This window comes from Camarhynchus parvulus, chromosome 2 (genome assembly GCF_901933205.1).
Source record: "Camarhynchus parvulus chromosome 2, STF_HiC, whole genome shotgun sequence".
Lineage (NCBI taxonomy): Eukaryota > Metazoa > Chordata > Aves > Passeriformes > Thraupidae > Camarhynchus > Camarhynchus parvulus.
In genome coordinates, this window is record NC_044572.1 from 48,600,862 (window position 1) to 48,621,022 (window position 20,161).

At 39.6% G+C, this 20,161-nt stretch overlaps 1 protein-coding gene across 17 annotated transcripts in view; it reads right to left on the reverse strand.

Annotated features, from left to right (window-relative positions):
• Positions 1-20,161, reverse strand: part of ARPP21 (cAMP regulated phosphoprotein 21) — a 197,581-nt gene that overhangs the window by 19,248 nt on the left and 158,172 nt on the right. For all 17 annotated transcript variants that reach the window (XM_030971413.1, XM_030971420.1, XM_030971411.1 and 14 more), the window contains one exon: positions 17,391-17,517. In XM_030971413.1, the coding sequence (XP_030827273.1) occupies positions 17,391-17,517 (127 nt within the window). The remainder of the gene's footprint in view (positions 1-17,390; positions 17,518-20,161) is intronic.

Genomic DNA, 20,161 nt, shown 5'->3' on the forward strand with positions numbered 1-20,161 from the left:
CAATGAGGCTCCTCCTCCCCACCTCCAACTCCATGGCTCATGACTGCCATGTAGCTGCTCTTCCTGCTACACAGCAGAGTAGGGGAGGAAATGAGCTACAAAAACAAAGCTGCCCCAGCTGCATGAACTCCTTAGAAGAATGAAAATTAACAAAAAGAAAGCAAACTGCTAAAGTTCTTAGAACTAATTACTAATAAAAAGTAGTAATTACAACTATAAAACATGTCCCATAAAAATGCTCTTCTTTGCAGTGTTTTCATGTAAAAATAGAATAATAATAAAAAAACCTGGGGCTGCTCAAATTTGTTTGATAAAATAAGTTATGATGTATTACAATTTAGACAAATAGAAGTTCAGAATAGTACCAAGGCTATAAAGCATGAGCATAACATATTGTTCTGGCAAGTGATAAAACTGCTCACAGTGACAGCTGTGATTTATGGAAGCAATTCAAATACACTTTGAAAGTATATTAGCTTTGTCTCTGCCCACAAAGGGTGCAGATTAGCAGGGTAGGCTACACTGGTGATAAATTACATACCAGCAAGAAGTGAAGGCAATTGGCAACATCAGATGCCCAAAGGCCCCGAGTTACTGTGATAATGTGGTTTTCAGGATAATACCTCACATGCCATGGCATCTGAGCATCAAAAGAAACACATCAAAGCTGTATTTTCATTGGCTCTTTGGAAGATAATGTTACAATGGTGAGAGTTGGTTGGGACTTCCCAGCTAAAGCTGACATACAAAGCATTTACAAATTGGCTCTGGAACAAAGTCTGGCTCAGAGGGTCACAATTTAGATGCTACCTCTTGGATGGAAGCTGGAAAATAACTGCCTCCTGCTTCCAGGCTGTAGGACTGATGCAAGCTGCAGGCTATGGACCTAGAGCACACCTACTGCATGGCTTCAGCACAGTGGGCAAAGGGACCCAAGAGCTGCTGTGGTTTAGCTCTGCTAACACCCAGAATGGGATGGGGACATTGCAGTCACCACCTGCAGCACCCCTTCTGTGAGGGAATCAAGTGGCTGGCCATGCTTGTTCACTGATGACAGCAGTTCAATCTCACAGAAAAAGCCACACTCTTCCCAGGGCTCAGAGCAGCACTGGAAAAGGAGTACAGAAAAAGCATGATGACAATGCCTTAACCCACAGCAGGGTTTTACTAATGTAAAGCATTGAAAAATTATTTTAAGACACTTTGGGCTAAATTCTGCCCTCTGATGTACCAGCATAGAGGAAGACTGACTTCAGAGTCAACCTGGACTTCAGGGGGTGCCCTTTGAAGAGCACACATCCCTGGGCAGTGCTATGGAGAGCCATGTCCCAGGCTTTTCACATATTACTAGGGAAAATTTAATAAATTCTATCTGCCTCCAATTATTGCAGTCCTCCCACTCGGACACACTGGTAAGCACATCTTTGTGTCCTGAATTAATGGCTAGGCCAAAGCAGTTACATCTTGCCACGGATCAAAAGAAGTTTATCAGCAGTTATACTGTAATGAGCTCATCTGCAAAAAATAAAGCACATTTAACAAAGACTTCCTGCCTGGTGGGAATTTTTAACTTATTTAATCCAAAACACTCCCTTGGGAAGTGATAATGAGTATCTATCCTATTTCTATGATACCCATTGCTGTATAACCTGAGGACCTCAGGCATATGGCATGCTCGCAGAACCAATCTGTGAGTAACTTTTTAGTGGAAGTTGGCCATTTCTGGAGTTTTTCTGTATTTACAGGCTCTGGATGAAAAATGGCCCAGTGGCACTGTAACTGGAAGGATATAAAACACCTATGCATGGATTGATACTTTAAGCGAGCTAAATGCTTTCTCTACAGATGGAGGCTTCGAGAAAATGCAAAAGTGATAAAACTGATTTTCCTAATTTTCCTAAAACGTATAGGAAAAAAGAGCTCAGTACCTCTTTGAACCTTCCCCCCCTGTAGTTCTAATCTAATAGTTAGAAGAAAAAACAATTTTTCTTGAATTGAAATTTTAGGTAGTACAGATACTACAGCACATTTCAGGCTATCACTTCAATTTATTTACAGCTCTGCAGCACCATGCTTCTGTAGGAACATTTGCAGGAATTGAACTGATTGTGTGTTAAGCCTTAGTCTTAATAGCTTTTTCATTGCTTGCTAATGGAAATATGGATTCAACATTATTTTAAACTTAATTCAGCGTAGAAGAATTAGCTTCATACAGTGTAATTACAATTTTTTTCTACAGCACTTCATAGAAATACAAGGCATAAATAGATTACTTCAAGCAAGGGAAAGGAATGAGAGCATTTTTGTTCCTTCAACAACAACTTGGATATGGAAACTGTAACAAGGAATGCACTCCTCTCCTTTCTTTTTCTTGTCTATACATTTCAGATTCGTATTTTTCACTTTAAATAAAGGAATGTTCACAGCATTCTTTAAATTCTACTTTACCAAACAACCAGAAATATTCTGCTAAACTTTACCTCTGAGCAGGGGAGGGATAATCCCCCTCTACTGCAAACTGGGTAGTAGGCAGCAGTCATTGCTACAGTCTGTTGTCTTCATTTAGAAGAAACAGCAATACCCCTCCCTGTCCCATCACCTGCTTGTGACTTGATGTCCTGAAGCAATGAAATAACCCTCACAGCATTCCAGCAGTCACAGTAAAAATGACCAGAAAATATTTATTTATATTCCTCACACATACTCTAACCCAGAAAACATTCACTTTATCCCCTGTTCCCTGAAGATTTCACTCTTAAATACATTCCAAATCTACTTTCTTCCCAAAACCCCATTTCTACATTTCAGGCTTTGAAATGTCTTTCAGGACACTTCCCTGGAAGGATAACTTCTCTTTGTGGGCACAGATGTTATTTTGTCTAAAGAGCCAAAATTACTGGAAACCTATTGCTCCATCTCCAACTCCTCTGACAGCTTCCCAGCATCTCTGGCCACAGCAGCCAGCCAAGCTGCTGCAGCTGCAGCTCATTTTTCTTCCCAAGGGAGAGCAGGAATGGTGTCCTGGGCCTCTGAGATCTCATTACAGAACAAAATCCAGCATCTTTTAATAGTGTGATGGACTTATGATTTAATTATTCTCTTTGCAAGGGAAGATTGCACAGAAAGCACCATCAAAAGGAAAGGAGAAAATGTGGTCTCTGAAACTTGCTGAGGTATACTGTCCTCACCACCCCCTTCATTTATACTAGGTATTCAATAATATCCTAGCCATGACTTTACTTGTGGGCTCAGCAACACAAACAAATTAACACAAAAACTAGAAATGCTCCATACATGCCAGGTTCCCTAGGTCTCCAAGGAAAATAGCGGCAGGATTCCCAGGCCTATGACAGTGATTCTGGAAAGCTGTCATGGAAGGTAAATATAGTACAAAAGCTGAGAGTATTTTGCCACATGCTTTTACAACCAAGTAACTATAAAGAATGTTTTTGCAGTGCTGTGCTTCAAATGAAAGGAAAATTTCCCACTATATTATGTTCAATTTTTTGGTTTCTGTTACTTCAATATTACAATCTTTTGTAACAAGAAGACAAACGCTTCTTCATCTTCTTGAAATCGATATTACTTCTCAGGCAAGGGCAACTGGTGTCTCTTTGCTAAGGCTCTATTTTAACATACAGCCAAAATACAAATACAATTCTTACTCAATAGATAATAATCTGCTTTTCAAGACCAAAGGTTGAAGTAGCCAGGATGAAAAGCCTACACATATTTTAGTATGCAGCACCATTCTTTCCCAACCCTGCAAGCAAATCAGAATTCTGATGGTGCAGGATGGTCTGTGCAGATGCACCTGTCCAAATGTCAGCTCACACCAGCAGAAGGTTAAGGTCCAAAGTAAAGAGAAATCTTATACTCCCCAAGATTCCCTTCATGCCAGCCCTGCTCTTCCACAGTGTGATCACAGCAGCTTCATTACTGAAAGACACTTCAGCAGAGAATTGCATTATTCCTCCAGTTAGGGATGCATGAACAGTAAGAAAAAGCTTGATAAATAAATCTGCAACAAACCACACACACTGACAACTACACAGAGACAAACAGATCCCTGAAATGAAAATCAAGCACTGAAAACTGGAAGAAATTTGTCATTGCTTGGCTATAGCTGCATTCTCTTTAGAGGTCATATTTCCAGCTTTCAAAAATGGGAATACAGGTCGATGCATTTGTGTCTGAATGGCATTGGAGAGCATCTGGGGGCAAGGTTAAATATTTAGAAATCAGAAAAAAAGGCAATGCAAAAGTAGTCCCTATAACCTTAATTCCAGTGACATAGGCACATATGAATGAGATGCAGTATTTAATTACCTAGCAATCATATATACTACAACAGAATTTGCCCTAAAAATTGCTGAAGAATTGGAATGCATGTGAAAAACGCCTCAGCAGAATTTCTAATCTTTACATTTCCTATGTTGCAAACCACAGGAGGACTTCAAAACAGTATTCAGCATGACAGCTGATAAAGACTTTACCTCAGCCCTTACACAGGTCTAGACATTCAAGAGCACAGATGGATTGGTAAACATTGCTTAGCAATTTTCTCCAGATGGTTCTTTTGTGAGCTGTGGGAAAAATCCTGCAAGAAGTTGGCTGAGTAGGCAAAGTGAATTTCAAAAGATCAAGCCTCGATGAAATCTGCATCTGCTTTTGCTGGGACTCTTCAAAAGGGCAGACATCTTGTCAAATGTTAACCTCCTGCCCTGGGGAGAAGTGGTGCTGGAAGGCACAAGTTTTCTTTCCCCCTTGTTTAGTCACATGGGGGAGAACAGATGTACCTAAGCACATTCTCCTCTTACTCAGAAGGCACACGTGTAGGGCTTTTGTGAATCATATAAAGAGGTTCATCTTTGGAAAGAAACAGATGGACACAAGGCAGACTAAAGAAAAGAAAAAAGGAAAAAAACTCCACACAAACTTTTCTTGGGGTCATACCAAAGCATTCATATTAAAGGTGTTAAAAAATCAGGTGCTGGCCAGTTGGGATCCAAGAAGAATTCACCGTTCCTAAGGAAACACACAGTTCTGCCTAGGAAGATCCCAACATTCATGCAATGAAGGACAGCTCTTAGGCCCAACACAAATCTTCCCAAGGACACCAGCAGTCCACAGGCTGTGTTCCTAGTGGGAGAGATACAGTGAGTTGTAGAAATTACAGGTGTTCAGATAAACTAGGTTTTAAAAAGTTTCAGCATCTTAATTCAGTCCTTTTTAGACACTAGAAAGCAACATAAAATGCTTGGATAGCCAATTTCTGAGCAAAGTAAACATTCAGCTAATACACAGAATCCTGAAACAGTGCTTTTACTATCTTCATTGTACATCAAGACTAAGGGAGTTTCTTCAGCAATTCATAGACATTTTTGGAAAATTAATCTAAAGTTATACCTAGTTTCAAAACCACTAGAAAGATGTGACACATGACCTTTACCTAAGGAATTGAATAATAATTTTGATTATGGCTTTTCCTCCTTTACAGCACAACCTAATTATGAAACTACATGCTTGACCTCACCTAACTGCTGGATTTCTGGGATTCATGCCAACAAGCTAGTTCTTCAAATTTTTGAAAAGAAGTCAAGTCTTGCAAATTAAGCAGGTGGGTTTCAACCAAGGGCTGATTCCTGCTATGGACACTTAAACACTTAAACTTCCCCCCCCCTTTCCACATCCAGAAAGCTTCCACCTTCTCTAATCATTAAGCTCTATGGACCTTACCTTAAATGAAGGATAGCTGGGAGTTCTTTGACTTTTAGGGATTATAAAATGATGCTAATTCCCACACTGCTGAACAAGAAGATGAATGACATATTCTTGCATCTACTAAAGCAAAATCAAAAATCAACCACCTGTATGGCAGATCCACCAACATCCATTTCGTTGCTTCAGGACATCAAGTCCCTGCTCCATGGCCAGCACAATGTGCAGTGCAAGTCCTTACCCCTCAGCATTACAGATCTCTCTCAGCACAAAACAGACATAAATCAAGTGAAATCACATTTACAGTTAACAAAACTTACTGAGATTTTCAGATTACTACAGTATAGCGTAAAAACTAGGCTACCACTTGTTTCATCTCCAGATCAAACATCTCCAGACCTAAAGCTTTTAAAAGCACTGTGACAAAGCTGCTTTAAAACAGACAATCAACAGAAGTTTTTGACATTTACTTTTGTGCTTAGTGAGCTCAGCATGATTAGAGCTCCCTAAGTAACTGCTGGTATACTTGCACACCACAACATAAGGAAAAGGAGATGAAAGAAAAGGTGTGAGGCCACTGCAGGGGAAATCAGAGAAAGATTTTGGTTTATCAGCCCATTTTCTGTGCCATTGTTCACCTTCTTGGTATGCAGCAGCCACCAGAAGTATATTAAAACTTAAAAAAACCTATGAAAAAAGAAATTCAGGATTTTTTTTGAAGCCAATTTTGCAATCACTCAGCAAAGCACCCTGCTGGGATTGCTTCAAAGAAATACAACTGCTTTGCTAACTGGAGACTCAGGCTGTTCCCCCCTCATTCTCTCAGTTTCAATTTGATGGATGTCCTGAGTCTGTTTACCTACAGGAGGAAACTCAGGAAAAGACTTCTTGCTGATTAATTATGGCCTACTTGGAATCAACATTTTACTAGTCATCTAGAAATAACTCTCTAAGACAAATTGGTTTTCCATGTGCCCACACCTGTTTCTCCAATAAATCATACCTTTCTAAATACACAATGGGCCACATTATGGCAAAAAAAAAGCAGTCTAATGCATTCCAAACACCACTCTAAACTTATGCAATGCGGCAATCAGGACCAAGTAGACTGAGCAGACAGATACTGAACTAAATGTCCCCTTCCTCTAGGTTTCAAATTCGTCAGAAAACTGATTTAAGACCACACATAGTCTTTAATAAAAATTATTAGCTTTGCACTTCTACATTTTTCCTTATAATGGAACAAATAAATACATCAAAGGGGGGAAAAAGTGTGTGTGTGCCGGGGGGGAAGGTGCAAACATTAGTTCCACATCTTCTATTCCATACCTTCTTTAGTTCTATAATTTTTGACACACCACATCAGCCTTTGTAGCCATTTGGTTGATCTCAAATTTCCATAGAAGAGACTAAGAGTGCATGAGCAATTGTACATCACATTTATTTAAAATTTATAAAAGAAAGAAATCTTCAGTTTAGTTTGTAAATTCTCCACAGCACTCTATCAACACCTAGACAAAACGGGTAAAAGTAGATGAGTCTTAATCACTGTGAAGTGTCCACCAGGGAAGTACAAATATGGCTCACTCCAGACATACATTATCTCCATAAAATTAGTGTGCAGACTCAACAATGTCCTACAAACCCACTGCCATTGCTAGCTGTGTTTTCTAGGAACAAATTTCTTGTTCTTTATACTGCAAAGACAGATTTCTGGGAAACAGAGATGAACAATTCAAAGAAAAGCAGAATAATATTTGCTTTATTACATTTAGGAATGCTTTCTTCCTGAACAGAAACCGACATAACAAACGCATGGCTTCCCATTTTTATGGAATTAGCCTGGGGCTTGAATAGCTCCTGCCTATTGCTCTGGTGGAGCAGTATGCTGAGGCATGGTTCTGCACTAAAGAAATACAGCTCTTTTCACTCCTGTATTTATTTTTTTTTCTCCCATCCTTTGCCTCTCCTTACCAGAGTATCCTGTGCACTGCTCCATGATATGAACTGCTGACCCATTCACACATGCTTCATTGATCCTTTCACTGGTCAGCTTCCACTAGTTGGCTGAAAAGTCCCAAGGTGAAGCGAGGTTAACAACACTGCTTTGGGATCTGCAAGGCATGCATGGGAGCTGTAAGGAATGGCACTGTGGGCAGGAGAGAAGCTCAGGATGAAGCAGCTCTCTGTTGTATCCTCAGTCTCCTCAGCAGCACTCCACAGTGGAACAGAAACTTTATAAGATGGACACATTGAAAATTTTGTGGAAGGCAGTACTGACAGTAGGGAGCCCTTAGTGGAGAGTAGGAAATTATTTGACAGATGCTAATGCACCCATGCACCTGGGACACCACCTTTTCCCTCTGTAAAACAAGTCCTCTCATCAGAGGCTCTACGTGAGTTATAGCTGAGAGAGCACAAGAGCATTTGCCTATGTCAACATTGCAATATAAATCATCTTGTGATAGCTTGGGTATAAAATCCGCTCTGTAAAACCCAGCTCCACTCTCTTATGCGCAAATCACAATCAAATTCATACTCTTCTGGAACAAAGAACATCAGGAAACCCAATTCAAGTTTCTTATTCCTGCATTAGATGATAATTCTATTTCACCAAATTACTTTTGCCTTGCGATGTAGCTGCATTTATAATTATTTATTGCCCAGCTCAAGGTTAAGTGAAGGAACAGCTTCACTGAGATCCTGTAGAAGCCCTTATTTTTCACAATGTGCTACAGAAGATTAATTGCTTTCTATTTCTCCAATTGAGAGAGAATTAAAATTGCCATTTGATACAAACTATTAATCCAGCAATCATTTTGAAGTAGCACATTGCTTGCTATAATTTAATACATTTCCCCTCTTTTTCTTATTCTACAAAGTAGTAGTTGGGAACCTTAAAAATTCAATTTGTGGAGGTTCATTTGTAGGACCTGTAAAAAGGTCTGCACTCCAGGAGACTCAGTACCTGATGAAAGGTAGCTCTCAACAAAGAGAAAGCTGGAAATGCAGCATTGTTGAGCAGATGCTATTGAAGATGTTCTGTTTTACCAGCATACTACTTGGAAGTCCTGAGGACAGTGCTGAAGCACATGACAAAATATTTTGATAACACAGACTGACAGAAAGAGCAAGAATACATACAAATATACATACATACATATATATATATATGTATACACACATACACATAGCCTAAATAATTGCTTGCTCAGAAATGGCTGGGGTTTTTTTTCTCCTTCATTTTTTTCCTTAAGCAATGCCACAGGGCCAAGGTCCTTCAGAAAGAGATTATTTGCTACGAGAAAAAGACTGCTGCTATTTTCAGGCAAAGTCCACTACCCATATCTCATGATGGCTGTGGGTTTTCATTCTGTAAGCAAATCTAAGGAACACCAAGAATGAAGACAATGACAGTAGCAAATCCACAAATTACTCCAAACACTAACATTTAGGAAAACACACTTGGACATTACATCTACAATACCAAATATATGCTTCCTGTTTTCAGCACTCAGTAGGAGCTTTGGATGCCCAACTTTTTACAGGTGTGAATGAATAAACAGCTGCCACAGTAAAAGCTTTTTCTTTCTTTTTTCAGATTTAACTAAGCTAAGGAACATTTAGAACTGGATAACAGTCCTGAACTGGATGGCAACCATGGCAGATGCCTTAACATTCTTTTAGCCCTGATTGCAAGATCTCTGCCTGGTTCCAGGAGTGAAAAAGAAAATTTCTTCATATTCATATTTCTTCATACCTAGTTCTTAGTTAAGAGGTGTCTTAAGATTTGCTGTAGCTCCTTGGTATGACAAAAAACATTATTGCACAGGATGGCTTCTTTTTCTTTCCTTGTCCTTAAGCATTTACATGTAATCAAAAGATCATTTGTAATCAAAAGACCGCATTTGTAACCAACACACTAGGATCCTGGGAACTGCATTGAATAGAAAAGTTAAATTAAATATGTAAAAATTCAGAATGAAAATCTGTGTTGAAGCACTTTTAATCTCAGCTCTTCTCAGAGAAACTGTAAAAGCTTATCTGACTTCCCATTACTCGTTGCATTAGGGATTCAAACTTCTAAAAAAGGCACTGTGGAACAAGGAACTGCAGTTCAACATATTGAGTAGTGTTGCTTGTTTGTCTCTCTATCCTGAAAAATAACATTCCTGATTGGGTCATAGTCATGTCTTGCCACCAACACACAAGCAGAAGCAGAAATAGCAGCTTTATTTTTCCATTCTGGAGTGAATTAACATAAAATGACTCACATTTACAGCAAAGTCCTAGGACTGGCAACCAAGGCCAAATAAAGAAACACCTCTTTCCTTCCTCAATCTACATCCCATCAGACATGAAAGAAACCTCACCAGGGTCTGCAGCAAGAAAACCTGTGTTTATCCTTATCATTCATAATGACAAATGCCAGAGATTTGCCCACTGGAAGTGAAACCTCAGCAGGGGCTATGTATTACTAGTAATAACAGAAATAATCAAGCTGTTGTTAGAGCCAGACACTCAGACAGCAAATTCAATTTTTTTTATTTTCTGTTCAATACCAATGACAGCTCCCAGCCATCATGCATTACAATTAGCTCATGCTGCAGGAATGCTTTCTGCTCTGGTGCATAATGAGTGAGCTGCAACACAGAGCAGGACCTGGGGAAGAGGTGAAGAACTTTTTGGAGGGGTATTACATATCCTTACCAGTTGCTAAGGAAACAAGCTGCTTTCTTTGGGAAGACTCAAGGGCTGCCTCTTTTACACACCCATACCATGAGCATTATTTCACTTGCAAACCAACAAAGGAGAACTTTCTAACAATTGCTCATTTGCTATATAAATTCATGCATTCTATATAACTACCATTGGTGAGTGAAAATAAAAATGTCCTTACAATTGCAGAGGGATGCTGTTCTTGTGGGTAGTTTAGGTAAACAATAAGAGCCTGTGACAAAGGCTGAACAAAATTCAGGTAAAGACACTGGGACTTTATAATCTATCAGGACTGGTTGGCAGAGTACTGCTTCAGTTACTGTGACATCATTCTTGAGTTCCTCTGCCCTAACACTGAACACACACTGTGGGCCCTTCCTCCAGCATACTCACATGATTCTTCTACTGCCTCCCAATCTAAATATGTGTCCTGCTCTGTGGAGTTTTACAACAAAGTGAGCTTCGATTCTTAAATCCTCAATCAATAGCAACTGTGAGGCAAAAGCTCTCCCTGCTCTTCCTTCCTGCAGTGCAGATCTCTGCTGTACATTCTGAGGTTTTTCCATTATTAGCTGAGACCCCAAAGCCCTCCACTTCTGCATCCTGCTGCATGCTTTCATCTGCAGAATAGCAACAGAGAAGTGAGCCCCAAAGTCTACAGACCTCCTGTGAGCAGTGTGCCTGAAGCAGAGCTGGAGGTGGCCTCTGTCCTTGCAGAAAGGCTTTCTAGCATTTCTGTCAATGGTGGGGCTCCAGTATTTCTGCCAATGGCAGGATGGTATCAGAAAAGGAAAAAAAAAAATAAAAAAATCTGCCTTTGCTCTCAAGGACTACAATATAAACCTCTCAATTATTCAGTGCTGGAAAATTCCACCGCAAGAAGTGGGAGCACTGCACATTGATCCAACACAGAATTAGCAGCAGAGATGATGTATGACTCTTTTTGGCAAAGAAAAGCCAGAAATACAAAGATTCTTTGTAGACATTGTTGAATACCTTAGTGTGTTATCCTCATTATCTTATAGCCTCTGTAATTTTTACAAAGGCTATTTTGAAGTTCTGTCTACTGTACAACACAGTTAGAAATATTCTTCTCGCTCTGTTGTTCCTGTGTATTAACTAACACGAGACTAACACATTCTCTAGAACAAAATTAAAATTAAAAAATTTGTATTTTACTTTGAAACACTAGAAATGCTGTCAGAAAGCACTTAAATTCTAATTAGTATTAGAGAAGTTGAATACAACTTGTGATGCCTTGAAAGAAAACCAGAAATAAGTGCCTGTCTTAAGACTATTCTAGCTGCTGAACCTACCAGTGTTCTCTTCCCTCAATACTTCCTCTCTCCTGGTGTGAATGCTGAATAATTAAACAAGTCATTTGAGGAAGAACAAAGCTTTCTGACAAAAGTAATTTCATCTTTTAATTTTCAGAGTCAGGTATGCTGTAGGAAGTGTGATAGTATTAGTTCTGCTATTAATTTAAATTACAGATATTCTATAAAGTTGAATGATGGTTCAGTACTGGTGCAGCACTATTGCATAAAGTCAGAAAGACAAAAGGATTAGTGGTTTTAAGACTAGAAATTGAAAAAATTTTAAGTCTGAATCCTGACTCATTCAGGAACCTTCTCAAAAAAACTTGAATGAACGATTTGGTCACAGCATCCTTCTCAGGTAGTAAGAAGAATGAAATCCAGAGCACAAAATTTCAGGTAGCATGGGCTACCTGACATCCTCTCAGGATGAGACATCCTGTCTAAATGGAAGCATGCTTGTAGGTTAAGCTCTAAGGTTCTGAATAATTTAAACATAAAATACTTCAACAGAAACTAATAACATCGTTGTGGATCACTTCGAGATCACAATTTTTAACTTAGTCCAACTGAAATTGCTCCAAACTCCTTCTTGATCTGGTCATACTATTTCACTAAATTCTTGTAAATTTCAAAGCCTTCCATAAACATTAATGAGCATAGCACTACATTTATGTATCTAGAACAGTAGGGCTCTGTCCCTCCTATTCCTGTCAAGCCTCTGTGAAAATGAGATTCACCCCCCTGGTAATGCTTTTTAGGAGCAGCATTATCTGCTGAAAAGAATAGCACTGAACACAGATGGACACCTTCCATACAAATCTGTTTCAATAACACAGTGAGCAATTACTGTTAGAGAAACAGTTTCTTCAGATAATTAGATACTTAAAAATTGAAGTTGTTTATGTTTATATAAGCAGTGAAATTATAGACAGAATTATGCAAACAAATCCATCATGGACCATGAGCTCCTGTCAGGTTGCTAATGAAGGTAGAAAGCAGCAATCTTTCTTTATAAGGTTCTCTAATGACCATGATAACAAACCAATTTTGTTTTTAGTGCTGCACATTTCCCTTCCCCCATTTTTTTTCCCACTAAGTATCAGCTTATAGTGACAAATGCTTTCAGAACACAAAGAGGATAAAAGAGGCTTGAAGTTAACAGTCTTCAATTATGCTGACACTGAAATGATTAAATTAAGCAAAAATTCAGTATTTCATTGTCTATTTGACTCTGATGCCTACCTAAAAAAATTTATGGACTCTGTTAAGGTACATTTTGTCTTCACTTAAAATTTGTTTCAGAGGTGCATTTAAGAGACAATTACCTCTTCTACTTTACTGGAAGCTGTAAAGGCTTATAATACTGCTCTCCATCAGGAACATTTTCTTCAAGACAAACACTTGCTGTTTACAGAAAGTCCATGAACACTGGTTAAGAAAGGATTGTACACCCAGGCAATGTACAGATATATACTTTCCTCACATAAGGACTTTCTTTGCCTACTGTACACAAGCAAATATGTTGCCTTTAGGAAAAAAAATAGAGAGATTTCCTATTCTTTTTGAGTCTTCTCCTGATATCTGGGCCCTGAAACAGGTTATAATGGCATTATTTGTTGATTCTTGAATGTATGAGAAACCCTAACACCATTACATTAATTGCCAGAATTACAGAACAACAAATTATGTCAAATAGCATCTTATTTTGACAGGAATTATTATAGTATAAAGTTTTGGCAGGAAAACTTACTATCAAAGTACTATAGCTACTTAAAGATCTACTAAAGATCTTAGCTGTAATCTCCTCAAAGGATTATTTCATTGCTGATGCAAAACACACTCCACAGACATTTACCTTACAACTGCATGATGAATCAAGCTAACAGCCTCTTAGAACTAGGCCCAAGTAAGAAGATAAATATTATTTTATCCATAAAATTTCTGTTGCACTCTGAAATTATCTGGAATGTGAGGCAAACACACAACAATGAACCAGAGAAGGAAAAAAATAATGTAATTTGTTGCAGCTTGTTCATTTGTGAACAGCAATAAGAGTTGCATATCCGAAGATAATACTGATGTATTTATCCAGCTCATACTTATGAAGCACTTCAGAGATGAAAAATCCTCAAAGTGCTCAGCATTTGCTAAAATAGAGACATAGATATAAAATAAAACATTGCTGACTTCTTCTGTCATGACAAAATAGAAATAATTACTGATTTATCATCAATACATCTCTATTTTTCTACTCAGACAGTAACTAGGATCAGTCTATCAAAATAGAGATAATTACTGAAGAATGAAATACTGATGATGCCAGACATGCAATTTACAGAGTACTGCTAGATGCAAATACAGAAATAATATTTTCTTCCATGTGCTTCCAAAACTGGGCACTCCACAATATCACCTGTTACAGAGGGCAGAAATGGTTTAAACAGCAACATACTCAAATGGTCTGAAAAACGAGCATACTGTTTTTGAGAATACCTGCCTGAACACACCTTAAGAATCCACCTATGACATCGTCCGTTTGCCATGGTGCGATGGACACCAGCTCAACCCTGGCCCCACCCAATGGCAACACTTGGAAAAACTTTGCACTGAGCAGCTCTGAACGCTAAAAAGGTGCAGAAAAAGCATAATGAAGAAGACCAACAATGGCATGAGTGAAACAAAAGTATTTCTGTTTACACTAATACCATGTTTTAGCTCAAACAGAAATGAACATAATTCAAATGGCAGACATTTGCACAAAAAATCTTTATGGAGGACACTGTACTAGGCTTTTGCCAGAAATGGGTCACTTATGTTCTCACATAAGCCAGCACTTAGGCAAATAAAAATAAAAAGGGTAAATAAACACACAAAATGTTTTCAGCCTTCTCTCCAAATGATTTATTGCTGCTAGAGCTCTAATCTAATTTTAGGTGAGCTCATCCTTTTTTCTGCCCTGGAGCCATTTTAACTCAATATTGCTCTTCTTCCAGAGCCACGAGAGAGTACAGGCTCCCGCAGCCACCACAGATGCTGTGCAGATATTTTACTTCAGCTGTTTGCTGTAAAAGTCATCAATACCGCTTCATCCTGAAGAGACCTTTTCTAACAAAAATGAAAACAAATCGCTAACATTAGATGAAACTTTGACCTCTGCATCCCAAAGTAGGGGAAGTAAGACCTGAACTCCTTGTTGTTGCTTTGAAAGCTTCCAAAAGCTCCTCCAGGCAGGCAAACTTTTAATTTTAATAAAGTATTTCCTGAGCTGCCAGGCTGAGGTTGCCTCCTTGCTCACCCTGCCATAGGAGCCATTCGGCAGGTCCGGGCAGCCAGCTGGGCTCCTGTGGGCCTGCCTGCACCACAGTCGTCCTCTCTCTGAAGCAGCGGCAAGTGATGTGAGGTCTTTGGGGAAACCATTTCAGAAATCATCTTTTCATCTGCCTCCTTCCCATCTGTTCACCCTTCCCATCCTGAGTATTCCCGTACTACACTCTGTTTCACAAACACTATTTTCCATCATAGCTTCTTGAACTGGTCCCTCGTTATCCCTGGCTCCTCATGCGCTGATCTGAAGCTAAGTCTGTGTGGGAAGGAAAATGGAAGTCTGATACACTTGCTTGTGGATTGCTATTTTCTGGTCATACACAGCTATTTTTTTCCCAAGTACCAAGAGATGCAGTAAATCTGAACAATTCTTACATCACCTCCAAAACAAGATCTGTAGGGAACTGCAATCTGCTTCCTGTCACACTTACCACACGCTGGGACCGTGACTAGGGAAAAGGATGTATCAGAGGCCAAAGGGATGAACTAGCGTGCAAAATTGTTCTCAGACATGTCTCAAGATCTGAGAATAGCTAAACACTTAAAATCATCACCACAGCAGGGAGTCTAAACTGTAGACACAATGTTTTCATTTTTAAACAAGAGATAAAAATAATGCTTCCAACTGAGCAGGCAGCTGAAAGAGCGGATTGCAGGGAAAGACCGATGCGCTAGAGATTTTACACAAACTCCTTGACTCGTGTTTTCCAAACATGTAAGGAAAACGATGCAGTAAACACTGAAACAAAATTAGCATTTGCATCTCTGCATTGTCTGCATTCAACAGCTCCTGTGCTACAATATATCTTTAAAACTAGGATTTTCACACAGCTGGATCTTCTCCGGAACATCACTCGTATGTCAGACCATCTCTTGTACATATCACTTACCATACTCTCCACTAGGCTATAGATGTAGCATTAAACTGATAAATATGGTTTTATAACAACACAGTAGATCTAGATAATGTCATCTAGGTTGATTTGCACTTTGTTTCAAGGATCCACTATATAGAGATAATAAATATGGTACCAGACTGTCAGGCAGGAGAAGCTAGAAGAGACAGTTGACCTTTGTGCAATACTTCACCCTCTTCTCTCTCAGGAATGTATAATATGAAGGTATGAAAGCAGACACAGTCAGTCACCACTGACACTGACCAAAATGTCACCAATTTTATTAGAACACAGAACAGCATACAAAAAAAATAATGAATTGCTTAGTTATAGCTGTGTTTGCCGTGTCTTTGTCTCCCTGAGCGCCTGAGAGAGTGGAACAAAATTGCCAGCAGTCACATTACGGAGACAGGTTGACAAGCTGGATGACCCCATAAGTCTTGTTCACATCTCATGTCTGGGCTCTTGACTTGCATCTTAAATGACTTCCATATCAAGGCTATTGCAGGGAATCTGCTTTGCCATTCTAAAGGGTTTCTGCCAAACTGAGATCGAATGATGAATGCTTTGTTCTACCTGGCACATCTGGAAAAACAAAACCCACCCCTCCACCTCCTCCCCCTATGCCTGGAGTTACTGTTTGAGACACACTATGAGGGAAGGTGTGCACTAAAGAAACAGACAGGAAATAAATAAATTTTAAAAATCTCCAACACCAGAATTGTTTATTCCCTTGAAATGCGATGACTCCTTGACAACCACAATTCCTGCTCTCTCCCAGCACTCACTAGCCCAGCTGCCCCCCGCTCTGTCCCTCTTACTCTGGAGTGATGCGGGGTGGCGTGACACAGCAGGAAAAGAGACCGGTTCACTGTGAGACCTGCTACTCACTCTCTTACAGTGTAACGGCCCCCCTTCCAGCCGCACTGCTGCGGGCAGCCGCTCCCCACGGCACCAACCACGCACAGCCCTGCTGCTCCCCTGGGACAGGGACAGCACAAGGTGTGGAGAACAACCGGCCCCTTCTGCCTCACTGCAGGCCTGCCCACCACGTAGGGCGGTACGAACACTTGAGGAGCTCCCATGATGGAGGGCAACCACAGTGGATGGCTTGAAGGTGCAGTGTGACTGCTCACACCAGCTCCCTCTCAGCTCTCTCTGTGCCCACCCACTTCGAGCATGGACACTGAGGACACTGCATGCAGGACAGCAGGGATGGAGGATGCAACCCCTGCTCTTCCATTGCTTGGGATGTCCAAGCAAAAGGTTTCTCAATTTCTAATTTCCACTGCACTTTCAAACAGAACAGCAACCAGCTTTCTCCTCTGCTGTTCAATCAGAGCACAACCAACGGGTTTCACCTGCAAAGGCGCTGTGAGCAGCTGAAGAAATGAGTACCAGATGTACATACCTGCTTGCTGGGCAGTCTGGGGGATCTGTTGACTCCGCTGTGCGTTGTACTGAACTGAGGCAATGGGTCTGTACTGCTGAGTTGTTGAGGTAGGGTACTGACCAGATGGGTAATAATACACTGGCATCTGCAAAGAAAGAGAACAGTCAACTCTAGAGATCAAAGATTCATAAAATAAAACAAAACAAGGAGGGGGAGCAGAAGTTCAAATCAAGCGTATTAGTGGTAATGGAAATCAAGAGAAGAGGTTTCCCTCCTGTCTCCTCAAGGATTGCTGCTGTGCTATGAAAAGGACTATCAGTGCCCACATTTATTTTCAGATACTTCAAGAAATAGGAAAAAAAAATGTCAATTGAAAGAGAAAAAATTTAGGATTTATAAAAAGCTACACATACATACCAAAGAAAAAATATCACAGTAACATTTTATCATAGTAACATATCAAAAGCTGCAGAAAAATAGATGCAAATGACACCTTCCATATCAACATAACACTTACAGATGGCATGTTGAACCATTAAAGGAACTCTGGACAAAACGATCCAGTCAAAGCAGGGAATGGCCTGGAGCACAAATATGTAGAAACAAGGTGGAGAGCTAGATGGAGTGTGTGCATCCCTAACACTTGTAAGGAAATTATAAGATTGATGCTTCTGTTTAACGTGTACATCCCTCCTTATGTTAAGATTTCCCTCTAAAGATTTTCTTGCTCTTGTTGTGAAAACAATTACAGTTCAAAAAATAATCATAGCTGTTTTCTTGCAGGAGCTGAGGATAGGCATTAAGTCAGCAAGTTCTGCTAGATGGGCTTCTTTTTTCTTCAATTATTATTGCCATTACAGGGAAACGTGTACTACATCTTATCACACAGGTGAACGTGAAAGTTTGAGGGCGACTGGAGCAAAAGATTTTTCCTATACATGCCACACCAGTGTTACTGAGACAGCTTTCAACTGACCCTTCACAAGTTCAAAGCACTCAAAATTTTTCATTTTCAGTTGTCAGGGATATTTAAGGCATCTGATAGAGTTTGGCAATGTATGGTATGAACAGACTGCAGAGGGACACAGGCTTGGGAGAACATTGCTTCTCTCTCAACTTCTGCCACAGCAGTCAGCATTTCTTAATAAATCATACAATTTTTTTCTCACTTTGTGCATAGCATTTATCCTACATAGACATATGCACAGAGTCAGACCAAATGCTTTTATTTTTTTCATGCAAAAAAAGAACTATTTTCACCACTTTTATCTGCGTGGAAGAAATATTCCTGTACAGATCATTCAATTTGATCATCCATAAAGTTAGCAGAGTAAAGGTAACTACTGCTAGGACATAATAAGTGAGATCAGAAATTCTCCTTGGAAAATTTCCAGTCTCAGATGAGGGAAAAAAATGGCATAGACACAAAAGACCAGACGAGAATAGGCTGTGGATTGCTACTTGGGCAAGTAGAAGCCTACTGAATGGGTAACTGTGGTGGGAGAAGGGTTAGGATTAACAAAGCTGGACTGGGTGGTGTCAGTGAAGTTAACCCCGCAGACCAACAGACAGTCAATAGCATCTGTCAATCAAGAGACTGAACACCCATCCATTCTTCAAGGTCTATTAATTTTCTTTTCAAACAATGGATTTTCCCCCCTCTCTATGCTTGTATCAGCTTGAGTCAAACAAGTATGAGAAAAACAAGGTTTTGACTGGAAAATGTTGTAAGTTACCCTCCCTCCAGACAATACCAAGTGACACCTAATGGCCTGCCCTCCTGCTATTTGTTTTGTTAGTGACTAATGTAACAAAACCAAAATGCTTTTGTAGAATGGACACCACCATTATGAATTTGTTTCTCTGCAAAGAAAAGCCACAAGGAATAGGAAGGTGGGCCCACACATTTAAGGTGCAAAATCATTCTTTAACCAGTATAAACTGTGGATCGGGAAAGTTTAGTGTGATAAACTCATCTTGTGGACAGCTGATTGCTCTCAGCAACACTCTGCTACAGGAGGCTTGAAAGAAATGAGGAGACCCATTCTAAGTCAAGTCAATGCAAGTATTTGATCCAGCCCTAGAGCAGGGGAACAGAACACACATTCTTTCAAATATTCTTTATTTTCTATTAACATATTCTACAAACCAAACAATATTAAACCCCTGTGGAAATGCTCTCACTTATCCTGCCAGCAGCTTAATCTCACTTAAAGGATTTATTTTATCTACCCTCCACTTCCTCATTTTCCAGTGCAGACAAGCCCCTAGATATTTAAAACAACATGAGCATCTGGCAACAATGAGAATTATCTCTTTGGAAATGATTCTGTAGGTATTACCCTTAAAACATAACCTGAAGAATCTAAGTTTTGAAGTCAGGTTTATAGTTGAATCAGCTGAGCAAAAAAATATATATACTGAAGCATGCACTCCTTTATTTTTACCACACGCATAAAACCTCAGCATTAGTCAAAGGGTTGTCTCCCTTGCTCTCATTTTCTCAATGCATTGGAGTACATTTGTTATGCAACCCACTTAAAAGTTTATGAGAGTGCAATCTATCAGCATGAAAAAAATGTTAGTAGTAGAAGGGTAAAAAAAATTATTTCACTTATAAAGATTAATGAAAGAATTGGACAGTAGTCATGCACACATGACATGAAAACCAGAGGTTTGGCTTCTGATGGGATGTGTTCTTTTGGTTTTGTGTCTATGTGTGTTTTGTTGTTGTTTTTGCTTTTGTTAGCTCATTTTTTGTTTGGTGGGGGGGCAGGTTTGTTTTTTAA